At 39.9% G+C, this 25773-nt stretch overlaps 1 protein-coding gene across 14 annotated transcripts in view; it reads left to right on the forward strand.

Annotated features, from left to right (window-relative positions):
- Positions 1–25773, forward strand: part of AGAP1 (ArfGAP with GTPase domain, ankyrin repeat and PH domain 1) — a 396570-nt gene that overhangs the window by 329222 nt on the left and 41575 nt on the right. For 8 of the 14 annotated variants that reach the window (XM_074910246.1, XM_074910247.1, XM_074910244.1 and 5 more), the window contains 4 exons: positions 5790–5867; positions 14779–14933; positions 17094–17184; positions 22949–23171. In XM_074910246.1, the coding sequence (XP_074766347.1) occupies positions 5790–5867; positions 14779–14933; positions 17094–17184; positions 22949–23171 (547 nt within the window). The remainder of the gene's footprint in view (positions 1–5789; positions 5868–14778; positions 14934–17093; positions 17185–22948; positions 23172–25773) is intronic. The other 6 variants (XM_074910249.1, XM_074910250.1, XM_074910248.1 and 3 more) reach the window with 1 other exon arrangement.

Genomic DNA, 25773 nt, shown 5'->3' on the forward strand with positions numbered 1-25773 from the left:
TCATGGCAGGGACCTTCATGACACCCATGCTTTATGTGCTCTACAGCCACAGATGCTCTCTCCATTTGCAGTGGCCAGTCTGTAGCGTTTCTTCACATCAAACCACAAGCATCCTAAGTCATGTTTGATTTAAGCAGTTTGCTCAGGGTTTTCGTAGGAAAGCCGCAGTAGTAAACACTTCTGACTCTTCCAGTTTTGTATGGGTTTTTAAAGGTCCAAGACGTAGATCTGGAAGCCATATGGTTCTCACGACATTGGTGAAACAGAAGGACAGATTGGTGGGAGTAATATATTTTAAAAATAGGCGAGCAGGAAAAGTTTGTGTGGAACAAAAACCAGCAGGAGCCTTGCTTACCTTAACTCCAGAAGAGCTCAGCGCAGATTTTCTGGAAAGATGAATTTATCAAATCAATATCAACTCCTGAAGATGTTCCCCCATTAGCAATATTTTGGTAGCTAGATGCCCAGGACATTGCTTGGTGAGCTGCAGTGCTCCTTTGCGTTCAGTTTGTCATTATTCACTTTTGCCCAATGGTCTTAGAAATCGCCCTCTCTACGGGCTGTTCTCTGGTGCCCGTATTGCATGAGGTGGGTGCGCCTCGGCACCCTTCTATGGCAGAGCATTTCTTTGGCACTGCTGGCAGACACAGCAGAATGAGGAGGAAAAAAAGGGATTTATGGTTCCTGGAAGCACAACCTAACCCATTTTAAGACTCTGCAAGGTTGAGTTAACGTTTGTGAGGAGTGTGCCTTGCTGCTTACCTGAAATGGCAGGGCTTTGTTTGGCAGGACTTGGTGAATGAGCTCAATGGTTTTGAGGCTAGAACGAGGGTTATGCGCAGTCAATTTGAACCGACTTTCATATAAAGTTATGTACAAGAAATACTGAAGAAAACTTGACAGCCGTCATGGCTAACACAACTCCCTCTGAAACAACATGTGACTGGGACAATAGCCCTATTTTATAGCAAGCGCATCCATTGAAAAATATTTATCAGCCCTTGTGAAGTGCTGAGTAGCTGTACATGTTTTGGCGTGCTGCTTTGCAGGGATGTGTCTACCTCCCAGCTGTATGCAAGGAGAGTGCAAACAGAGAAACTTCATTTGCTGATAGAAATTACACAAAAGATACTTTTCTGAGTGGCTCAAGCATGTGTTCAGCCTGGAGTATTTCATCACCTGGGTCTTAGCTCAGCGCAGACTCTGAGTGCTGAAGGCCAAGCTCAACTTCTGACACCAGGACACATCGTCCTGGCCAGGGCTTCTGTGAACTCTTGAGGCAAGATGCAGGTCATGGACAACACCTGGAAAATCTTTTTTATTTTTCTTTTTTGCTTATACATGATCATAGATGAGGCCTGAATGAACAATATCAAGTGTTTTGTCTTACACTGTTTGACTGAGCTGAATGGGGTTTTTTAGTGTTTAGATGGAGAGGTGACAAGGTACTTTCTAAAAGTCTGAGCTACCACATTTGAAATATCCCTGAAACATAAAGCTGGGATTAAAAATAAAAAAGTTGCGAGAGCAACTTGGATAAGTAAAGTAGAAGGAGGGAAACAGCAGGGCTTCTAGAGAGGCTGCAAACAATAATCCCTTTGATGGGGAAGGAAACAGGCTCATCCAGTCCTCCCTCTTGGATGCAGGAACTGCAGAGTTTTACCACAACAAAAGTTTGCAATTGCTTACATCATTCATTTGCCATAAAAATTGTGATGAAATTTTGGATTACATTAAAAAAAAAAACCAACACAAACCCGGGCAATTTGATTAAACAAGCAACTGCTTGTTTGTCAGGCATATGCAAACCCAGGAATTACTTGTTACCAAACGCATAGCAACATTGCAAGGCACTGCAAGTGATGTTCTGGTAGAAGGCAACGATCTTCTAATTTATTGAGAGGGGAAAATTCACTCTCCAGGTTGGTGTGTGACTTTCTAGGGCTGAGTTGACATGTCTGTTTAGATAGCGTGTGGTTCTTTTATAGCACGTAGAGATTTTTAGCTGGCTGCTGAATATTTTTCTGGTAGGATTGAACAATTGCTGACCTCTGTCCTACCTGAGGAGTACCTTCTGATATAAAGAAATTAATATAGATATGGCCTGTTGTAACATCTGACACGGTTATATAGAAGTACATCATTCTTTCCTCCTTACAAATAAATCTGATGGGTTTAACTGGTATATCTGAACAAGATAACCAGTACATAAGTGCCACACCAGTGACGTATCCCATCATAGATGATACACTTGCAACCAGCTTCCTTGTAAGAATTCAAGAAATCACTTTACCCTTCATCTTAAAAAAAAACCACATTTGAGGCTCCGAGAATCAAAGCTTTTGTGGTTGGGTGTGTTGTGATTTCTGGTGGTCACTACTGGTAGGAGTGGCTGGACGATGACTTGCATCAAGTCAAAGGTTACAATGACCCCGGCGTTGTTCTGCAGGATTGCTAAAAGCCAAGCTCTGTGCCATGGGGTGACAGATAATGACTTCTTGTGCTGGTCCAGATTGAGTGTTAGGATGCACAAATTGATTTGCCCAGTGAAGGTAGGAGTTGGATCTTGGCAATCTAAATTTCTGGAGTTAATGAGCTTAGATAAGAGCAGAAACTGTGTTGCTATGCCTTGTCTACACACTGGTTGGGATGGAGGAACTGCTTTGATTGCTGCGAGGTGTTGTTTTTCTGTCAGCAGTGAAGCCAGAGATCAGGGCGAGTGTCAAAGTTAATAAAAGATTTTCTTGAAACGTTATTAAAATACATTAGTCATTCAGATTGTGGTAGCACAACATACTAGGCAGGATACTAGTTGCCACCTCAGTACAAGCTAAATTAAATACCCAGTGTCTTCTGGGAAATAGTTAACTTCATTCCAGATATTTGATGTTTGAGAGAGGTGTTTGGGTTTTTCTGGTGTGTCTAGTTAGAGACGCTTCCTCTAGTGGCTTTTTTGAAGAAAGCAGGCTTCCAGAAAAATACTTCAAATCAATCTGCCTTAAAGATCTTTCTAATTAGGGAGTTCTGTTTGCTGTTAAATAATGAAGTGAGTATTTCTTATAGCTTTTTATTGGAAACCAATTGGGGTTTATTTATTTGTTTGAGTGTATATATACTCTCTCTATATATAGATATATATGTATCCAGAGTTGACAACAAAAGCTTTTGTTGAATTAACTTCTGAATCAGCAAGTGAAGCCAGACTGGACTAACTGAATATCCTGGGATATAAGTCAAAGACAAACCAGGTAAATAATGACCTCCAGTGCCCGTTAAGGCCTTGTTGGTAGGTAACAAAAATGTGTAGGCAGTATGTAATTGAAGGCAGGCAGGGTAGGGTGACTAAGCTGGGCCCTGGTGTTCACACACACATCAATCACTCCACTGAGGCTGTGCTTGGCAGTGTCCAAATCCTGCTGCTGATAATATTATTGAATCCTCAAAGATGGCAGAGCACCATGAGAAAGCAGGCTGGTGCCTAATCGATGCTAAAGGACACGCTCGGATGTATCAGGACCTCAACATCACTGCAAAAAAGTCCATTTATTTAAAGAGAAGAAAAGGCATGACACTTAACACATTAAAATGGATTATTTCATCAATAGGTTAATAGAAAACCAGGCTGCAAGTTCACTTCCTGATCATACGGCCATACTCGTAACGTGCCATTAAAGTATGAAAAATGAAAAGGGACTGGGAAAAGGGTCTTTGTGTACTGGAGACGGTCTTCCCTTCCTGAGGGGTGCCAAACCTCGATTTTGCCTATTTATATGTAAATGTTTTTCAGGAAAAACAAGTTTTCTGCTGGGAAATTGTGTCTCTCTAGGTGCTGGACTTGTTAAACAGGTCTTAAAACTGAAGAATTTTTTCATACTGAAGGATGTACCCGATGAAGGTTATTTTTAGACTTGATGAACTTTCATTTTTAGATAGATCTAACTTAGCCTTCCAGATAACATCTATTTTCACTTCAGTAAGATACATTATAAAGGATGTCACTCAGACATCCAGTCCTCCTTTTGAGTAATATAGCATTAAAGTCTGCAGATGGCTTTATTAAAAGTATATAGCTTAACAGTCTAGGGTGTTTAGGCATTTCTCTTCCAGCCTTAGTTCTTTAGCTAAAACTCGAGCTCTTTTTTAAAGACTGGAATAACTTGATGTTGCTGTTCCTTTTCTGTGGAATCAGCCACTTGATCTGAGTTTCATGGGACATCAAAAAAGTTCTCTCATAAATATATGAAGAAAATTTTAAATTTATTGTACTTTAAATTATACTAAAATTTTAAAATTACAGTACTCACTATGTTGTGAGATGTTCATATCGTAAAGGGTGAGGAGCAAGTGTGGTAAGGGGGAGAATGGTCTTACTCCAGATTTACCATGTGAGTTTCTTTATATACACTCCGAGCTGAACTGGGGTGGAAGACTTTCCATTTTCAAACACGTCTTAGCAGTTAATCATAATGTAACCATTGCTGTCCTTTTTAGAAGTCTCATACCCAAACTTAAAGCTCTCCACTGTCTGTGGGCAGGAGGTCTGGAAAAGGCGGCTCAGAAGGAGTTCTGGATGCTCTTCCACTTGTCACTGTCCCCAGTGATCTCTTCCCTGCTCCTATAAAACAGATTTTACAAAGTAGTTGTGTGCCCAGCAGTGCTGCATCATTATTTCTTGACTAGGTAAGCTGATGCACTGGTGGGAAAGCCTACAGAAATAATTGCTTTTAGCAGATAGACGGTTCCCCCCCCCCCAAGATGTAGAGATGTCCATGGGTGAGGAAGAGGGGACATCTCTGTGATTTCAGTCACTGTTAGGTGCCAGCAGTGTTACGGTGTGCTCGGATGTTTCATACAGTTCCTGTCTGATGAAACTCTGCTAAACGTGCTGTTGATTGAACGTGCATCTCACGCTGTGAATTCACTCTTGAGGCAAAACATGTCGATTTTAAAGAATGTGAAAAAGTGCTCTCTCCTAATGAGCACGGGAATGGAGTGGTTTTGAGCAATATTTTCTCCTAATTGTAAAATGGCAGCTGGGAGCTCAGAGAATCTCAAAGTTTGAGGCAATTCTAATAAAGCAAGGGCGTTGCCTTATATAAAGAATATATATTTTTTACTGATTTTGCAGTGATTTGCCTGGGGGAGGAAGGGAGGACCACAAACATCCCATCAATGTCTACTTGACACTCGTCAAAATAATTAATGCCTCTAAGCTCAGTGCTACAAATAACATGCTTTTTTAAATGAGGATTTAAGGCCATTGCATCATCACCTAAACTTTTAAAGGTGATGATGTAAAAAGGTGGTTTAAAGGTGTTTTAAAGGTGAACTACAGGCACCAAGTGATTAATACAGGCTTTTGGAGGAAAAAGAGCTCTTCTCTGGCTGTGTTCTGTTAATTATTAAATCACATTTTACAGTAGCTGTTTTGTCTAGTCATGTATCCTCTGTATAGATACTTCCTGCATTTTTTTTTACTTCTACTGGTCTGGTTTTGTCTATTCCAATAGCGGATCCATTTAATCTTGTCAAATTGTGTCATGTTGTAGAGACTTAAAAAAATCACTCTCAGTGAGAGGCTTTCTGTATCGTCCGTGGATTGGAGAGGCTGTATAGTCCTGTGTGCATTTTCTGTGTGTAGCTCTTCACATATTAACAGGCTTGTGCTTGTATTTTACTTCACATGCTATTTTGATGTTTCTTTTCTCCCCTCTTTCATTTTTTTTTCTCCTTTTTCTTTATTTTTATTCTCTTTTTTTTTCTCTTCCCCTTCTGCTCTCTGGATGCAGCCAAACGCAAAGCTTGGAAACTAAACCGTGTTGGTAGCCTGCGAAATATATACAGCAGCAGCAGCACCAACACCGAAGGTAACAAACCCACCCGTTTTAGATGAACACCTCCTCTCTTACCCCTTTTTTAAAATGCTTTTCTGAAAATCGTCCTCCTTGCGTCTCTCCCTTACCCAGTGTGGGCATGGAAATCAAATTTGCCCAAAGCATGCGTGCTTTCATCTCGTGTTTGCAGAGTCATTCCAGTTGGTCTTTTCATCTTTTTGTTTGTGCGTTTTATTTTGCCATTCATGTTCCTTTCAGCTTACTTAAATTTTGACCTTTCCCTCTAGTCGTGGTGATGTTTAAATTACTTCAGGAACCCATTTTCTTCTTTTATTTATTTTTTTATATATATATATTTTCCCTTTCTACATGTGAGCACTCAATGTAATATTTCCCAAGTTATTACAGTTTTTAAAAGTGTTAGTATCAGGTGTAATGATCTGTAGCCAAATACAATAGTGTGCCGTGACATTTAAGTAACAGTCTTAATTTGTTTTGTGCAAGCCTTCTCCATAATGCTCTTTGCAGCTCTAATCCAAAGGCGAGACAGTGCCGGGTCATTTGCATGTGCTACTCTTGCTTGTAAATTCTGTATATTGTTGTATTTCTAAAGGTCACCTGGTGCCAAAGTTCACAAATTGACTTACATTGCTTTTTTTCCACCGAAGACAGCCGTCATGGCTTTTGTATAATAGCACATTGAATTTTATATTTCCCCCCCCTCCACCTTCATTTGAACAACACAATTATAAACTTTTTTTTTTTTTTATTATAAATGTCAAAGGTCAGAATTACTTGGAAGCCAGGCAAGGAGAGAAAAAAAAACCCTCTGCCACCATCTCCAACATCATGTAAGAAGGATGGTGTAAGAAATAGGGAATGCAAAATAGGTCACAACTCAGTAATCTCGGTATAAGGGCGGGGGATTTTTTTTTTTCTTCACTTAAGTGCGAACCAAATGGGTCAAGTAATCGCAAGCGCATGCCCTAACACTAATTGACTTATTTTGGAATGATTATAACTGTAATATTTTTCTTAATGTCACTGTTTTCTGGGCTGTTGATTTTAGTGATTGCCAAGCAGTGGCATTAAATCTCTTGTAAATTTTAAATTGCATGCTATTTCTGTAAACAAGTCCCTCTGTTCACATCCTGATCATTAACCTTTGGTGATTTATATCACCGTCCTTTTTTTGCACAATTACTGCTGTATTGCTGTTGGATGCCTTGCTCTCACTGCCAGACAAAGTGTACATAGGAAACAAAAGTGTGATTTTACTGCAGCTTGTTAAGGAAGCTTTTTTAATTATAATTTTGTTTTATTTCTCAATCTAAATAAAATTATTACCTTTCAGAGCAACAGTTGCAAAACTGTCTATTTTGATCCTTTTGTTATCAAGTATGAAGTGCCAAATATGAAATGAGAGAAGATGATTGTCTGACAGTATTACGTTTGAGGGTGTTTTTTTCAATTTAATAGGAAACTTAACTGGATACTTTTTAATGATTTATAATTTTGTATGTATTTGCTGTTTTTCATCTCCCAGCCAGATTTTTCTTCTAATCAGTGTGTGAGCATGTTTGTTGTTACAGATTTACTGCTTGAGAAGCTTGTGATTTTATACCTACCTGTTATTAAACTGCAACAGGGGGAACAAGTACAAAGAATTCTCTTGCGTTTTACAGTTAAACATTTAAATTTTTTTAGGGCCTGTCTAGTTTGAGGAATCTTTTATCCTAGTGATCAAACTAAGTATCAAAGGCACCTTGGATAAGCATGTGGGAACATGTTCCTGATGGCCATGGTCTAAAGAGTTCTGAGACATCATCAAAATCAAATTCTGAAATGTATCTTTTTGTTGGAAGTATTATCCCCACTAAAAACTGAACATTTAGTGTTCTTCATAGCTTTGCATCTTTGAGCTGGTACCTTTAACACCTTTGTGTTAAAGCTGGAATAGCAAGACATGTAAATGTCGAGTTAATGAGCATTATAAATATTAGAAGCCACATGTTTAGATAATTATGCCTTCAGAAAAGAGAACCGTGATAGGAAATGACAGTTCCAGAATAACAAATCTGATTTGGTCTGCAGTGCATGCTTGCTCAATTGCACTTAAACCTTTTTACAGACCAAAAATATTTGTCATGTACAGTTGCATTTTTGAAAGCTTGATCTGGAAAACAGCCTCTCTGGTAATTTTTAATGCTGGTCCTATTTTTTTTGTTTTCTATATGCTTCCAGGTAGCAAAATCTCTGATTTAGCTGGAGAAATCTACATCTTAGGTGCTGCAACTGTTTCATAGATGCTTGGCAGGAGCAGGTATATGGATGGTCCTCAGGGTGGTGGGTCGCTTGTGCTGACAGAGGGTCACCTTTTGCTGTACACTTTGCAAAGCTGAGAGTCCTTGAATGTGGCTCCTCTCACTTGGCTGTTCAATAGCAAAATTACTTCATTACTAGTGGGTCTGTCCTGGTCACAGAGGAGTGAGGAAGAGGGTAGGATTTTCACAGAGATGGCTGGGTGTAAGATCACAGTTGAAGGACTTGAACTTCTGAGGGCTGAGAGAAGCAGGGCATTGTACATCTATGTCCTCTGCTGATGTTCCTACATCAGCTTTGTACGATTGCAAGAAATTTTACTTTATTTAATTTTAGAGTTTGGCTAAAACTCCTAGTTTTCAAATTTTGGATTTCTTCCATAGGGAGCCACTGACAAACAAAAAGGTCGTATCTGCTCCTTATTGCAGGTGGTCAGGCTTTAAGCAATACTTTGATTCTCTAGGTAGAAAGTTACGTAGTATCAGTGTGTTACACTTAAAACAGACCCTGCTCTGGTTTTAAGATAGGCTGGAGTCGCTTGTACCTGCTATCATAGCAGTATTACTAAAAGACAATTGTTTTTCCTGCATCAACTGACTTTGCAGCACAACGGAAAGGAGTATCATTACAAAATTAAATGGCTGTGTTCTGCATGTTATGGTTTAACATGCGTAAAGTTATTAAATCATACTTCCCCTCTTCATGGTTACGTAACCATGTGACATGTTAAACAGTGCTGCATCAGAGTTGCAGGCTCTCATGGAAAGCTTGTCTTCTGCATGTTCACTAACTCCTAGTGAACTAAGTATCAGAGGCACCTTGGATAAGAAGTAGTTTACCTTTTGTTTAAAAGTTACTGATGCTGTTGCTGCCATGCAGAAAGTTCACTCTTGCTACCTATGGCAGATGGAGGGGGAGGCTGCTCAGAGCACCCAAGATAAGCTCTGCCCAATAGACTCTGCTTTGCAACACCTCTCAGTTAAACAAGCTCTTCAGCTTTGAAAAACATATAATTTAAAAAGTAAACCGCAGGCTTGAAATGTGTTAGGAAATACCTAATGCAAGTATAGACTCACATACTGTAAGAACTGAATTTTTAAATTACTTCATGGATTTCTTTAAACCGTGTTGTCTTGGCATCCAAATAAAACAATATGTACATATGGCAGGGGGGGTCTTAGTGCCTTGAGCTAGAAACCAGCCTTTCATCACTAGTTTGTCACTCACGGGTAGTGATTTAAAACAGTACCGCTGAAAAATTCTTCCAGTGAAACGAAACCTTTATCAAGAGCTGTGGGCTACCGATAGCAGAGCTATATTGTCCTGATAGGGTTGATTTTCAAAACTAATTAGATTTAGACACTGGGTTTGGAAAGGGGAGAGAAGTATTAGCATAGTCATGCCCAGTGGGACATGGCACAAATATTTCCTTAATTGAGGCAGCTAATAAACATACTTATCTTCCAAGTTACAGGGATAATTTACACCAAGTGGCAAAAGGGAACAATAGTTAACATTATATAGTACGTAAATAACACCCGCCTTTGTTATAAACAAATAGTATACTGTAAACATCTAATGTTGATTGCTAGGGAACCTCGGCAGTTTTTCATTCTCATCCTTTTGAAAAGATGAAGGGTTATTAAAGAAGGGTGCTTGAGCAGAAGCGATTTTTGAGAGAGGGAGAAGGGCGTGATAAAAAGGGAGTTTAAATAGGTCTCGGTGTTACTCGAGGCAGGCTTGACTAGGTTTCAAGCTGTAACCTCAACTCTTGAAGATGCTTCACAGATGTTTGAAATACACCATTGAGAATCTTTTGGTTCTGCACTTGACTTCTTGTTTCTGGGAAGTGTTTCCTGTGTGAGTGGCATCATCCACCAGACATGCACAATGAGTTACTACTAATTAGCAGCCATACCAGAATCCTCTGATGACAGCTACGTTGGGCAAAGATGAAAATGCACAGCCTGGCACCTAATGAAAGAGACTGGTTGGCTTGGAACCTAGAAGATCCAGTTTTATTTTTGATTTCGGCAGAATAGTCATGTATGCCTATGAGAAATGCCTTAAGCTTGACAAGTCTTTGTTTTATACCCATGGAAAAGTAGAACTATTTTTTTGTTTAAAAGCAAACTTTTGGACTGGGTATAATTTCTGACTGTAGGGTACCTGGTGGAAAGGGGCCCTTGTCTTCTGTTGACTTCAGTCTGTGCTTGTGGTTACCCAGCACTGGTGTAAGGTGTCGGTAACTGTTGATGTAGTTCTTAATATTGAGAATAAGAGATGTGGAAAATGAAAATTGCGAACAAACTGATATATGCACACCATTTAGAACTGCTCTTGGGGGATATCAAGAGGCGTAACTGCTTCTTGACGTGTGTTTTCCCTGCATTTTAGTAGACTTAATTGAGTTCTCTGGAACAAGTTGTAGACTAATTGTATCCTGTAGTTATTTTCAGTGTAGCTTTCTAAATCTGTTACGTACAATAAACAGAGGCATTGGTACAGGAATGCAGTGAGACCATGCCTAAATGTTTGTTTTCCCTTGCACAATACTTCTAAGAAATCGTATATCTTGTTTTCTGTGAGTGGGTGGGCTGTAGCAGTGTCTCTATTTTGGTGTTAACTTGGGCTAAATGCAGTACCTTTACTATGAAGAGACAGTGGCAAAACAGTAGGTGCAGCATAAACAGTGGTACTGTGTAGCTTCTTGAAAGTGATGTGGTGGTTATGATGGTATGATGGTTTTCCTAAAATTCACTTGCATGCCCACTTCCACTAAAAAGAATCTCTTTTGCTTTAGGTTCCACGTCATCATAATCTTACAGTTTCAGCTCATTTCCCATCCTAGCCACCCCTTCCCACTTATAAAAAAAAGGCAAAACAAACAACAACAGCAGCATTTTAGATATCTCCTGTTGATAATAACTTCCAAATGGAAATTAGTTGCAGCTGGTTCTTCGCACTTTAACCCTTTGTCTGCTGGTCTTCCAGGAAATAATTGATGACTGATTGGCCCATTAACCTTTTTTTTAAAAAAAAAGTTTGACAGCCTGGACTTGTGTAATGAGGAGGGATTCCTAGTGAAATCGGGTTGATGGCTGAGTTGCTTGCCCCTGAGGATGCAAAATTAGCCTCGTGGGACCTCGTCTGCATAGAAACTGGACACAATTAGTGTAATATCCGGTGTTATTAATGTAGTTTGGAGTAATTGGGCAGGTTGATTTCGACAGGTTGATGGTGCTAAAATACTATTATAGTGGACCTTTCTATGAATAACTGTTAAACACGGAAAACTGTTTAATAAAATTTTGTGATTGGGCTCACAGGGATTTAAATAGCACAACCTATAATTTTACTGAAGAGTAAAACTGAACAATTTCATTCTGCTGCCTGGATTTTCCTGTTCATGTATGCAGTGGTTAAGGATGTACATGTTTGCCACTCGTCTTTTGTAGGCATTGCTCTGTGGGTGACGTGGAGCAGGCACTGCTGCTTTGTTTCACAGTTGAGCTTACAAAAAAAAATTTGGTGCATTTAAGCAGAAAATGTATTATTGAACACGTTTTCAACTGATGCAGTTGCTTTTCATCTGAGTTTTTTAGGGAGTAAACCTGAAGCTTCAGTGGATATCAGAGGGTGAAGACTTCCATGTTCTCAATGTATTATCAATGATGACCAAGTTTTCATCTAATTTAGTGATGAACTGAAAGAGTCCTTCCAGCCCAGCCTTAAAACACACTGCAGCCCTCGTAACCCACAGTGCGGCTGTACAGGGACAAACTTGCTGGCATGTTACATGGACTTTGCGATCCCGAGCCACAAAGGCTGTGTAAGGGCTGTAAGGTCTTTACAGCTTTTGTCAACGGTGTCAGCTGGTCACAGCAGAAAAGGTCAGGAGATGAAACAAGGGAGCCTTTCCTTTGGGAAAAGGAGATTTGGCTTATAAAAGAGCGACCACGGGAAATGGCTGGAGGTGTTTCCTGAATTGCACTCCACTCGCCTGAATAGCCGGGTATGTGTCCTCTGCTGTAGGTCTCCTGTAAGCAGAGGAATAACTCCGTAGCATTTCTGGAAAACAAAGCTTGCAGAAGTACTGCTGTGAGGATGATATTTCATCCTTGCTTTTAAATGGTACACTGGCTGAATTGCAGAGTTTCTTTTTCATAAGCTGTTCTTGGGCAAACCAGCTTCATGCATGTGATTGAGATTATTGGAAAATGGGAGATAGGAGGATTCAGTGATGCTACAGCTTGATTGTATATACTTCTTTTAAGGTCTGGAATTGTAGTGCTGGAAGGTCACTTAGTACTTAAATGCTGGGATGAACTGGTACAGGAGTAGTGCAGAGAGACTCTCTAAAGAAAGACCATATGTACTTCTTGAGTATTAGTTACGTACCGTATATTCTTTTGGGTTATTACACATTGAGAAGTCAGCCCTGCCAGTGCACTGGAGAAATCTCTCGTTTTCCTCTTCTGTGTCTTTGCATCACTACAGGGCCTCCTCCCTGCTTAAAAGGGAGGTGTGGGGAATTTTAACCTGAGGTGGCAAAATGACTGTTTTGTCTAGCAGGCAGCACCTTCAGCTTAGACCAAACCTTTGGCTTATGTAGGAGTGGTATGGCATATGGGCAGGGGGAAGAGATGCAGGGAAAATAGGATGCAGACTGGAACAGAGCTGTGAGTGGAGGAGGGAAGGGCTGAGGGAGAAGGGCATGAGGTGCAGAAAATGGAGTGAGACTGAAAAGGGCCTTTGTAATACTGTGTGTTGCAGGATCCCTGCAGTAACAATACACATGTCTCAGTACCACCTGCACCGCATAATTTATATTAGAGGCTTTTCTGAACGTTTAATGATGACCATTTGGAAATCCTCCTTTAGTAAGACTTCAGGAGTACAAAGTTTTGTCACTTAAAAGCCACTGAAAGACCTAAAAATGAGTTTCCTAAAAAGGACTCTGCAGGGGGCCTGCTTCAGGTGGGATTCAGTTTTTCGTGCTCTCTTCCTTCACCATCATTCCCTGTTTTCATCAACATAGGCTTAACTGCATATCCCTGTACCTCTCCCCACTGACCATATTGGGAGAGGTACAGGCATATGCGGTTAGGGCTCCCTAAATGCCATACCACTTCCATGTAAGTAAAAGACCATAACTGTGATGTCCTGCAGGAGGCAGCACGCAGGACTGAATGTCATTTCCTTTACTGTTGAGTAGTTCCTCTTAACATCTTCCCAATAAACTCTTGAAAGCTCTGTTTGATAAATGTGCCTTTTTCCATCATTTATTCATAGCATTTTGGATAATGGTTCTACGTGTTTGTTTCTAACACAGTATTACTAAAATGGAAAAGTAGTTGTAGCTGTACAGCTGCATCGTTTCTCTTATCTTTCTTTTCCTGCTTATCCTGCACACTGTTTTTTTAGTAAGACTGCTGCTGCAAGTGCCCTCATGCACCTGGAAATAACTTTCACCTCTATGTTTATTCTCACCTCAAGGTGCAATGTAACCTTCTACTACTTTCTAAGGCATCATAAAAGCAGCGTAAGCACTGGCCTTGCTAGCATGGAGTTTATCAGAGAAAACCAGTTGTCCCATAGCATGAGAAAATGACTGCCAGTGAGCAGCAGTACTGCCTTTAAAGCTAGTGCTAGATTTGTCACTTATCTTTGCACGCTTATGGATGACAAGGTAATGCAAGAGTTTCATGGCTCTGAATATATAATAAGTCATTAGCAGACAAGCGAATGTAAATTCTCTTTCTAAAGCCCATTATGGCTGATGTTCACCAGAACTTTGTGCTCTATTATTCTTTTCCTTTCATGCTTTGTGCCTGCCCTTCCCAATTCCACTCACTCTGTTTCAGCTTCCTTGATTTTTTTAATTTGACTTTGGTGTCCCATGTGTAGTTAGAGTGCATGTCCATTTAGTTCAGTTCTGCTGGTATTTTCACATGCCGCGGTCCTCTGGCCTGAATACTTGTCCTTATACTCTAGTAGCCCTAAGGATATTTCATTGACCCTTTCTGCTAGCTTCTCAGATCATTTTCTCATCTCCCGTGTCGAACGTGAATGTTGAATAGGTTGAACTGATTTTAATTCTTTATTATAACCCAGGGTATTTATGCTGTAGACAAGAAAATGTACACATCTGCTTTTAATATATCTGTGCATGTAAAAACCTGCTTGAAGGAAGAGGGTAAATTGTCAAATTTTCTGTATTGTCAGCTCTCTATAGTCCATTCATCTTTTAAGTTATTTTGTGACACACTTTGATTTTTACATTATATAGCTCTTAGCACCTCGGGTTTAAATCAAAACAATGCTTGCTAACCACTTGATGTAGACTCAATACCAAACTCACAAATGCACACAGGAACTGAATATATACCCAAAACAGTACTTTATCTGCATAACATCTGGAGAGGCAAAATCAGTGAATCCCCAAGTTGTTTTCTGATGCATTGTGCAACTGCAAGGTAGTTGGATATATCCAGCCCCAAAGCTCAGATGTCCAGAACTGCATTTGCGCGTTATGTTGCAGAAATGCTCATGAACCAAGACTGTTTAGGCCTAGCTGCTGATATCCTTAAACTTATTCTTTCCTTCCTATTTTTTTCAGAACAAGAAGAAAACTTTGAGTTTATCATTGTCTCTCTCACCGGCCAGACTTGGCACTTTGAAGCTACCACATATGAAGAAAGAGATGCGTGGGTACAAGCCATAGAGAGTCAGATCTTGGCCAGTTTACAGTCATGTGAGAGCAGCAAGAACAAGGTATGGTACTCAGAGTAATACTGAAAATAAGTAACAGGTGGATGATCATTAAGATGAAAGCAAAATCAGGAACTCTGAATTTTAAACCTATACTCCTAGACACATGCAAGTATTATGTACACGACAGAGCAGCCTTAGACCTGCAGGCATATCTCAGATATTTCATGACAGCTGGTGCTTGTAGCCTGTTTTAGTTTATTTTTTACAGCAGTTGAATTAATAGACCTCCTGGATTATCTTTTTTGCCTTCGGTATTGCTCTTAAAATTTTGACTGAAACTTGGAGCTAGGTCATGGACTCTTCCCACAGAGAAGTAGGGTAGTGTAGTCAATGCTGCAAATTCAGGTTTGTTTCAGGTTAAAGGTCTGCAGAAGGCCCTTTAGGCCTATCAGAGAAGAATGGAGGCAGACCCCAAACCCTAGTCAAATCTCTAATTAAATCTACTAAGCTCCTGCTTTAACTAAACATTCTGGTTGGCCTAACTGTAGATGTGCAGTAATGTTCGTCCATAGGATTCTGCTATGATGAAGTAAAATAAATCACAGAAATCAAAGCATATGTGGAATTTTTCTTTTCTTCAATTACACTGAATTGATTTTTTTATGGTTTTTCTGCCTTAACTAATGTAACACAAAGCAAATCCAGAAACAGTTCATCAAAGCTTTTTGGGAGGAGAAGAAAATGCCCTAAGAGGAACAGGTCTTCTACTTCGCAGTGCTTTCATATGATGACAGAAGTAATCTGTTCTCCTTTCTTGTCAAAATACATGTTTAGAATCTGAGTCTTCTTCAGCCATTGTTCATTTTTGGAAGGGCAGGAGAACATTCTGCTTCTTGAGTCTCTGTGTCTGCAAACTCTTCACAACTAGAGAGCAAGGTGCTGAGTGGTAGTCAAGGGAGAGAGATGGGCAATAATTGTTCAGAACTGTAGATCCATTAACATTATCCACCTAACAGTTGTCTTTAATGATTTTATATTGCAAGGGGGAGACTCATATTTTGAAATGAATGCCTGCTTTCATTGCCCTGATCTACCAGAGTAGATCAGACACAAGTAATTATCATCATCATAATATAATTTATTTCCCATTTTGTTTAAAAAATTTATTTACTTCCACTATGTATTTCTGAGATAGACAAAAATCACTGCTTATATGTTTTCTTGCCTTTCATGGATTTACACATTCTAATATATATGTTAAGGAAGCCAAAAAGAGGAAACTTGTACACTAACACTTCTATAAAAATCCTAATACAGAGAAGGATACGAGTGGCTGGTAAGTAGCTTAGAGGAGGTTTTTTTCTGTAAAGTATTGGTGAGGTCTCAAAACATGTCAGAAGAACTAGCTGAAATAGCAAAGTGCAGTTAGTTGGACAGGCTTATTACAGAAGGACATATCTCCACATGGCCATACTTAAGACCTGGTCCTCATCCTGCTTAAATGAATTCATTGCAAAGAGTCCCATCAGTTGCTACAGCTAACAATTTTCTTCTCGGAGAGCCCACAAGACAGTTTAGTTGGATAGAGCTAAACTACTTGTACATCATGACAGTCTCTCAGGGTCCAAGTAGAGGTCATTGGCAAGTCATCATGGAGAGAATTTAAATGGGAGCCATCTGATTAAATCTGACCTTTTGATGATAAAAAGGTATAAGCTCCTTTTGCAAATCATCCCTTAGTCTTCATTAGCAAAAGCATACACATCAATAAAAGAAATTGATTTTATAAAATAATACTTACCTAATTTATCTCAAGAAGCAAACCTACACTGTGACTACTGTTCTTGTGAATAGCAGGGTTCATTTTCAAGCTCAGTTTTCCTCTGTGTGATTTCTCCACTTGTTAGAATCCAGGCTGGAGACCCCAAAACACTGGGAGCTCCTGCACAGGATGGAGAGAGCTCTGGGAGAAATCCCGAGCCGTCAAGAAGCATGGGAGGAAAGAGGAGGCCCTGCTTGGCATGCGTGGACCTGCAGTCCTTGGAGATGCCAAAGGATCACCATTTCTTGAGAGGCAAACCAAGGACTGGAGGTTCCTTGATCACATCCATTCAACCTTGGTCTAAGCTTTGTTTTTGCCATTCGTTCAGCTGACACTTGTGTCATCAAATTTTGTTGGGTTCTTATTTGTTGCTTATGTCTTTCTTTAAATATACACAGTCCCGCCTGACGAGTCAGAACGAGGCCATGGCCCTTCAATCCATAAGGAACATCAGAGGCAATTCCCACTGCGTGGACTGTGAAGCACAGAGTAAGTACAGCCACATGACTTCAGAAAATTCACCTCTGCTCCTGGGCGAAGTGAACACCTGCCATAGGCTTTTTCTTTTTTGATATTATGTTCCATATGTTGTTGGCACATTTATTCTTCATTATGGAGTTTGCTTAATCGGACATGTTAATTTATATTTAATATGTGCTGTGTCAGATGCATCCTAATTTCTTCCCCTTATTGTTTCACATGTCGCTTTAAATGTCAGCATTTCTTTACTTTCCTTTAAAGAAAAGGAAAAAGAAGTTTGCTGTTTGACATCAGTTACTTCCATTTTCCTCCTCTTCTGCGTGGAGAGGGCACATGTGCCATGTTAATATTTTCAGAGGTAGAGCTTGATTAGTGTTTTTTTGGTTTGGTTTTCTTAGAGTTACTTGTCAGAAGAAACCAAAGTCATTTCTCATTATATCTGGATACTAGAAAACTGATTTGGGATTTTTTTTTTCTTCCTCTTTGTGTTTCTTTCTCTTTTTTTTATTTTTTAAAACATATACTTAGTGTTCAGAAAAGTGTTCTCAAGAATACTTTGAGCTGTGGTTCACCTCACTAACCCCGGCTGAGGTCATTATTCTGGTGCTTTTTAGTTCCAGGGGTTTGCAACAAAGCCACAAAAAGGAAGTACTCTTGCTCTAAAGCAATTAGTTGTAGAAGCAGAAGGATTGAGAACTTGTGCATTTTCATTTCTTTGATATCTGAAAGTCAGAACTTTTGTGATTTTACATGGGAAATTATTCATTTATTTTGATCTGGGTATCATTGTTTTTTAAGACTTTCTGTTTAGGATTTTCACTACTGGTCTAAGGCATTCTTACATTCCAGTTCACTTTAATAAAATGAAGGTTCAAATGGAAGAGCAAGTGCTTTTGCATGACTAATTTGCTATCTGTATAGTTAGCAATTTAGCTGATTCAGTCATTCACCAAAAAAATGTATTATTCCCTCCCTCATCCTTAGAAGGCTTGAAGGGAAGGTGGTTAGCACATTAACAGCCGTTTAAAATAAAAAAAAATTTTCCATACCATCAAAATTGGCTTCACATACAGACTGCTTTTAAGTTGCTGCTTTGTAAACTGTCAGATGTTCGTATGCTGTCCACATGAGATGGATCAAGAACAAAGGCAGCTGCCCTGTCCCTGGCAGTTCTGCACGCAGGAATGTGAGTCCTGGCTGGGCCAGGCTTTGAGCACCAGGACAGGGATGCTGTGAGAACAGTTTTTTTCACAGGGACTTTTCACAGATGGAGAAATGATAGCAACACTGATAAATTAAGGTCTTTCGGTTCCACTGGCTAGTAATACAGCATGCAATAAACAAGGGAAAATGTTGGTTTGGCTGGTATTTTAACATATACAGGCCAAAGTTACTCATATCTATTAGTGTTCTTTCATCTTGACCTGGTAGTTGTTCAGGTTTACACCAAAGCTTTGATGGTGTTAACTAAAAGGCATATAAGATGCTGTACTGTGTATATGAGAAGGACAGGGTCTTCAAGTGACCTAGATGTATATTTAGCTCATTTGAAGTACTCACTGCTGTCTCTGAGCAGACCACACTGGGAGTTTTACAGATTTCTGCTCTGGACTGTCTGTGGGTGGCATCTTCCTAGACCCTGCTTCCTGGTCCCAGGCAGAGGGGGAATGTGTGATCCCTTCACTGCAGACGACTTCCCACACCCAGACATGTCCTTCTGATGTATCCATGATCCATTTCAGCTCTACCCAGAGTCCACACTATCCCCAAGGTGTGTGTTTCTCTCCCCAGTCATGCACATACCCCAGTATTTATGCAGTCAAGCTAGATACTTAATCAGGAAAATGACTGTGCAGAAAAGCAGCACTGGTTTTTTTTCTTTTATTATTTTATCTTTTTTTTTTTTTTTCAGACAGGTTGGTTTTCATCCAGATCACTTCATGGGTCAAGCTGGCCACGTGTGTGTGGTGCCAGCAGGAGGGATGTGCCAAGAACATGTTGCTGGGAGAGGGCAAGGTGGGACTGCCCTTTTTGGCAGCACTCAGTGCTCTGCTGTGTAGCTTGGGGGGGGGGCAGGGTGATTTTGGCATCTCAGCTGGAACCTCTTAATTTGTACTATTAAAATAGTACAAATTAAGTACAAACTCTTCTTGGCGTTTGGTCTTCCTAATTTTAAGGCCACCATCATTCCTTTTGAGAAATCAGGTATTTCCAAAGCAATGTATCTTAAGATATAAACACACACACACACATACGAGGTGAACCTCAGCCTGCTGGTTTTTCTGCTTTATTTTCTTCTCTCCCTTTCTGCCTTGTCTGGACAAGTCCTTACCCCCGGAGGATTTAGCATCACAAACACCAGCTCTCTTGTGGAAAGCTTAGGTAGTTTGCATCTTCACAAAGCCAGATGTTTAGGAGCAAAGGAATATGAGATGTTGCTGTCCCTCAGCTCTATTCAAGAGCCATCAATCTTCCACTTCAGAAGTCTCATTCTTCCTCCTTCTAGAGCTCTTTGGCTTTTTAGCACTTCATCACAGCACTTTGTTTCACCGGGGAATTTCTGCCTTGTATGTTAATCAGCAGCAGTAGTACCAGCAGCATCTGCATGCTGCCAGCCTTCTGGCCCTTTGGCAGTCTCACACTAAAGTTTTACGAAGTCCTCTTTTTTAACATTCCCATCCCAGAGCAATTTTTAACATTCCCATTCCAGCTCTTTAAGTGATGGAGTTTTTTCCCAAGAAGATCTCATCTCATGTTTCAGAGACAACTGATGTTGCCTTTTCCCAGAGCATGGGAGTTCCAGTGAGACTCTGCAAGATGTTTTCACTCCTGCTTTGTCTTTCACTGGCTCTTCTACCCCTCCCTTTAGAAATTCCCCCAGAGCAATCTTACACATGCAGAACTCATGAGGATTTAGTATGGCAAAACCTTTCATTAGTCACCTCAGGTCCAATGAATGCAGGAGACAGTGGGGAGAGGTTATTCTCCTAAAAGAGCGGTTCCAAGAGCTTCCACCTTCAAATGATCAGTCTGATTGAGGTGCAAGTGGGGAGGAGGTTTCTAGAGGAGAGCGCTGAACACCTTTAAGAATATGGACAGCTGAAAACTGTGCTTATATTCTGGATATATTCAGTTCTTTTTTTCGACAAATTTTAAGTAAAACAAAGAGGTGAAACTAGCTTTATAGCACCTCTGGCTGCATTGAATGGGCTTTTCCTTTCTTTTACCATCAAATCTGGATGTGTGCATACTGGAGGAAAGCATAGTAAGTGCTTGTAAGCACTTAAAATGCTTCTGAGCATCCTCCAATTCAGAATTACTCTTAGCATCAGCAGGAAAAGGGAGCTGGGTTTTTTTTATCATCATCTTGAAAAAAAAGAAAAGAAACTATTCAAGCTGATTTTTATGGCTTACTATCCACGTGTGATTTTTTTTCAATATAAATCAGTGATAACAATATTCAAGCATGAGATTTTGGAAGTGTTCAACTACATATGGGAAGAGGAAGATGCAGATAGGAGCAGTGAATTGCAAATAGGGACAACCCTGAGCATGTAGTTTACAATAACTTGCCTTAATTATCGGTGGGTAGTTGATTTCTGTCATCTAGCATACATCCTTTTGAGAACCATTTTTCATGTACACACACTGAAATAGACGTCCTGAGTGATATCATGTCATTTTTTTTCCCAGAATCCATTGAATGCTGTCACTTGTCCAAGCTCCTTATTAGAGCCCTGTCTTGCTCTGCATTATCCAGTTGTAACCAAGATCAACAAGTCTGTTTTTTCACTGCATGTCTATAATGATTTCAACACTTGCCTTTCCTAGTTTGCCACCTTCAAACTCAGCTGTGGGTTGTCAGATTGTTGAAATTTAGAATACTATCTTGACAAAATTTCATGTAACTTCTTGGTTATTGCTTTGGTGGACTACTTCAATCATACCAGCACTGTCAGTTAGAAGTAGGTGAATATTTTAAAATAAAAGATACACTAGATGTGCTTCAAGTACACAGAGATATTTGGGACAGAGGTCAGGTCCTTAACATCAGTTCTGCTAGAATAAAGGGGAAAAAAATAAATCAGCATTCTTCCTTTTGCTTCATTCTGAGTTCGTACCTCTTTGACCTCATTGCACTTTTTATTTTTGTGAAGATAACCCTTTGCAGGTCAGGGACAGAGATTTCATTCCAAATCACAGTTTGCAAATTTGAAATTATTAATCTGCTGTATTTAAGCTTTTACTAACAAATCAGTATTTCGGGGGTTTTAGTGTGTTTCTGATACACTACTGGTTCGCCCACTGGCAAAACACCAAAACTGGTGGAGGTGACCTGAAGAAATACGCAGGAAAGGAGTATCTCATGGTTGTCTTACCAAGGACTTGAAAAGCACAGCAGGAGTTTTGTCTCACCTTGTTTGTTCAAGATCTGAAATGCTGTATATTCCTAATATAAAACTTGGTATGGACAGGAACTTTTTAAACAAAAGATGTGTTTTTCTGCTCAAGTGAAATAAGATGAGGGATTTTTCTTGTTGGGGGATATTTTTAGATTTCTAAGGACTGACTGAAAAATGTCAATTGGTGCCTGCAGTGAAATGTGGGACTTTGCAATTAAAATTATCTGCTTTCCTTTCATATCTTTTGTCCAAACGTGACATAGCAAAGAACCAGGAAATGTTTTATTTCCACATATTCTAGCTGCCAAAAATAACTTTTCAGTTTTGGGTTACGCAAAGTCGAAATGAGTCTTTGGATGAAATTTTCCCAAATGGAAGGGGACACTGGAAATTCGTTTTATATCAGCTCTAAATTTTATTTAAATTTGAAAAAAAAATTGCCTGCCCTCTCAATTAATCACCATTTTCCTGTCTGGCATTTGTGATAGCCTACTAGTTCTTCAGGAGGCCTGGGGTAAGGTGAGGAGAAAAGATCTGTCAGCTGGGGGGAAGAATAAAAAGCCACCAAAAATTCCTCCCATACATCTTCCATAGCATTTTGTTAAAATGAATGTTTGTTAGAGACAGGGAGATTCATACAAATCTAGATTTAAATAACAGGGGACAATGACAAAAAAGTGAACCATCTTGGGAAATTACTTTGAATTTCCCGGCTTTTGTCAGGTTTGTCACAGCCTTATCGTTTGCGGGGTTATTTTGTGTGTGTGTGTGACGGTGGAATCCTTCTGGCTCGTACACTAAAACCGGGACTGTTCAAAGTATCACATTTTCATCTTAGTACTTATCTCCCTGATCTTAGAGATGAAAACATACCCCATAGTGTGTTAGATGTAAAAGCCATATGTAGGTGATGATATAGATGGTTATTAAGGGAGTTGATATAGTTAGCAACAGAGACATTGTATCTAGTCACTCTTCTTTTTTTTTTTCTCCTTTTTCCCTTGTAATTGGCTACGAGTGGCTCTAGATTCCCAAGGAGGGTCTTTCTCCACTACTTCATCATCAGCTGCCTGCCACTGCATTTGTATTTTCTTTGTTTCTTCTTTTCTCTGATGCATATTTTTCGTTTGACTGGAGGTGGAATGATACATCTTTTGAGACCCCCCTCCATGACTTTTTTCACTCCTTAGGGTTTCTCAGAAGAGTTAGGGCAAAAATGACCCTACTGGAAGACCTTCCAACTGTGCTTTTGGATAGGACACCTGCATTTTTTTATTCCCCTGGAGTCAAAGTCTTTATTCACAAACATTACCTAGAAAGTTTCGTTAGGTGTTTTGTTGTTCTGATTGCTTGTGTCCTTTTTTCTGTAGACCCTGACTGGGCCAGTTTGAATCTGGGAGCCCTCATATGTATCGAATGCTCAGGTATACACCGAAACCTTGGCACACACCTGTCCCGGGTCCGCTCTCTCGACCTGGATGACTGGCCGATAGAGCTCATCAAGGTGATGTCTTCTATCGGGAACGAGCTGGCAAACAGCGTCTGGGAGGACAGCAGCCAAGGCCATATGAAACCTTCATCAGACTCCACAAGGTAGGCTTTCCTACTCCATTTGGCCGTGCTATGCAGCGGGCAGGTAGTGTGTGATACTGCACGTGGTCGAGTCTGTAAGCTATGAGCACATAAATCCTCATTTTGGCATTGCAGTCAGAGGTGGCAGGGCGTTACAACATTTTACAACATGGACTTTGAAAATTCTCCCTTGGAGTACACCTTGTAAAAATCATTGCATATATATATCTTCATTGGATGCGCAGGAAGAACATGTGTCAAAGCAGGGGGTGTCAAAAGTTGAGTGACCCTGTTACTTTTTCAGTCTTGTGAAGGTTTCCTGAGCAGCTCTACAGTTTTTTTTGTTCAATTGACTGACTGACAAAACAGTGGGAGATTGAAACCTCCCGCCTGGTTGTTCCTCAATCTAAATTATACTTGTAATGGGTTTCTTTGTTTCGGTTGGCTACAAAGTTCCTGGCTCTTGGACTATCAGTTTCTGATTAATAATCTGCCTTCAGTAGTTCGAGCTCACCCAGGAATTTGTACCTGGCTGTCAGGTCTTTGGGTTCTCGTCACAGATGTTGAAAGTCCTGCTCACTGTGAACTTGCTTACTTTTTTAATGTGAAATCATAAGTTGGTGGAGGGGGGTGTGTTTCCTATGAGAACAGTATTTTGCCAACTTCTCATAGCTCAACACAGTGAAAAAATCTTTCTGCAATATGTTGTCCTACCAAAAGCTAAAGGATTTTTATGCTTAATTTATCTGATCAGTGTTAAAGAAAGATGTTTTGAAAATGCTTTCCCGATTTTAGTAGATTGAGGCTACTAGTTACAACTAAAGTTTTGGCTTGGGGGATGCAGGATGACCTTTGGCAGACTGCATTTCAGCAAGGGGGGGTTTAGGCAGGAGAAGGACCTTCTGGACTACCTTGCACAGCTGGACCAACCTTTGAAGTTGTCTTCAGAAGTGTGTTATAATTGTCTTACGGGGAGCTCCAGGGGGGCAGCCTGCATCCGAGCCCTGGTCAGTCCCCAGGTAGCAAACAACACAATGGAGGTTTAGCTCTCAGCATTTCCCTCCTGCATATGAGAGAAATCAGAGGAAATTATGTTCTGATTTTGTTGATGTGTATTTCCGGATCTGCTTTTTTCCAATGCCAGATCAAGTGAAATTATAACCTGGGAGCATATACCTGGGCCACCTCCTATGGTGTAAGAGTAGGTTTGTACTATTGTCTGTAATAAAGTCAACTGTTTCTTATTGCATTATTACGTTAGCACTGAAAAATGAATTTGTGGTGCCACCTTTGGTTCATCTTCGAGAATGAAGCCAGTACATTAATCAGGCTACTTAGACGAATGACTATGCATATAAAAATGTTTAGGTAGACCTACACCAAGGTTTTGTTCACACATAAACTATGTGTCTGCTGTATACATATATATTATTAGACAGCTAATAACATTATTTTATCAGGTAGATTGAAATCAACTTATTGCTGCCTTTTGGTCATTAGTATTACTTTAAACCAGAGATCTTATGTTGTTGCACCTAACAAATATATGTTGCTCCTTACTACTGAGGTGAGCTAGAGAGATACCTCAATTCAAAATACTTAAAAAGGAAAGGCTTACACTCAACTGGATTTTTATTTTTTAACACCCCCCCATTATTTTAGCATTCATATAATAAAATATTATAATGAAAAATCTAAAATATATATGAATGTGATGAAAACAGAACCATCCATGTGAATTAATGCATTTTTTTGTGTTTCAAATTGAATTTTACTTATAGAAAATCACTTTGTTCTCTTTGTATTTCATGCTCAGGGCTTATTTTAATTCTTCTTTGTTTCTGTACATCTTCATGTTTATATTAAGCTGCTTATGTTTGTCAGTGACACTTTCTTTCCTGAACTATAACATTTTTGGACACAAAAAATTTTATAATTATGTAAAAATTTTATAAATATGTATTTCCAGCTATGTGTCCAAGTGCACACTTACAATGGAAGAACTGCTACAAAAAGTAGCATTAAGATTATGTGAAAATTTTCCCACAAAGCAATTGTAATCTTGCTTTGCCACTCCCGATTTTTCTGCTCTTTGCAGCACAGACTGAAGTGATATTTTTCATGTAAATATCTGAAAGGTCTGCTTTTTCAAAGTATGTTCCTTCTTTTGTACCTTACTTTGGTCTCTAAGCATCGTAATCCTTCTGTCCAAGAAAATAAGTTCAAGTTCTTTAGGTATAGGTTGCACATTCCATTTTCTCACTGCTGCTTGCAGTTTTGCATGAGGAATTATCAGAAGCAGCTACAATGGACCCGAACTGGGGTTAAACAAAACCCCGTTTTTTGTTGTTGAGGGACTGAAGGGGGAGAAGGCAACTGAAGCTGAGGGACTGGGGGAAGAGGCAAGGAAGTAAGCAAGTAGAAATATGTCATGGAGCTAAGATTTGGAGTTCTGGTGGAGAAGGGATGGAGGGAGTCCAAGGATATTTGGAGATCAGGGAAGAAAGAAGCATTCAGCAGAACTCCTTCTGAAGGGGCAGAGAGCTGAGAGCTGTTGCTGGGGAGCTGTTCCAGCCCATGCTGGTGAGCTCTGGGATCAGCTGGAGTCTGAGAGCCACCATGT

This window comes from Athene noctua, chromosome 7 (assembly GCF_965140245.1).
Source record: "Athene noctua chromosome 7, bAthNoc1.hap1.1, whole genome shotgun sequence".
Classification (NCBI taxonomy): Eukaryota; Metazoa; Chordata; class Aves; order Strigiformes; family Strigidae; genus Athene; species Athene noctua.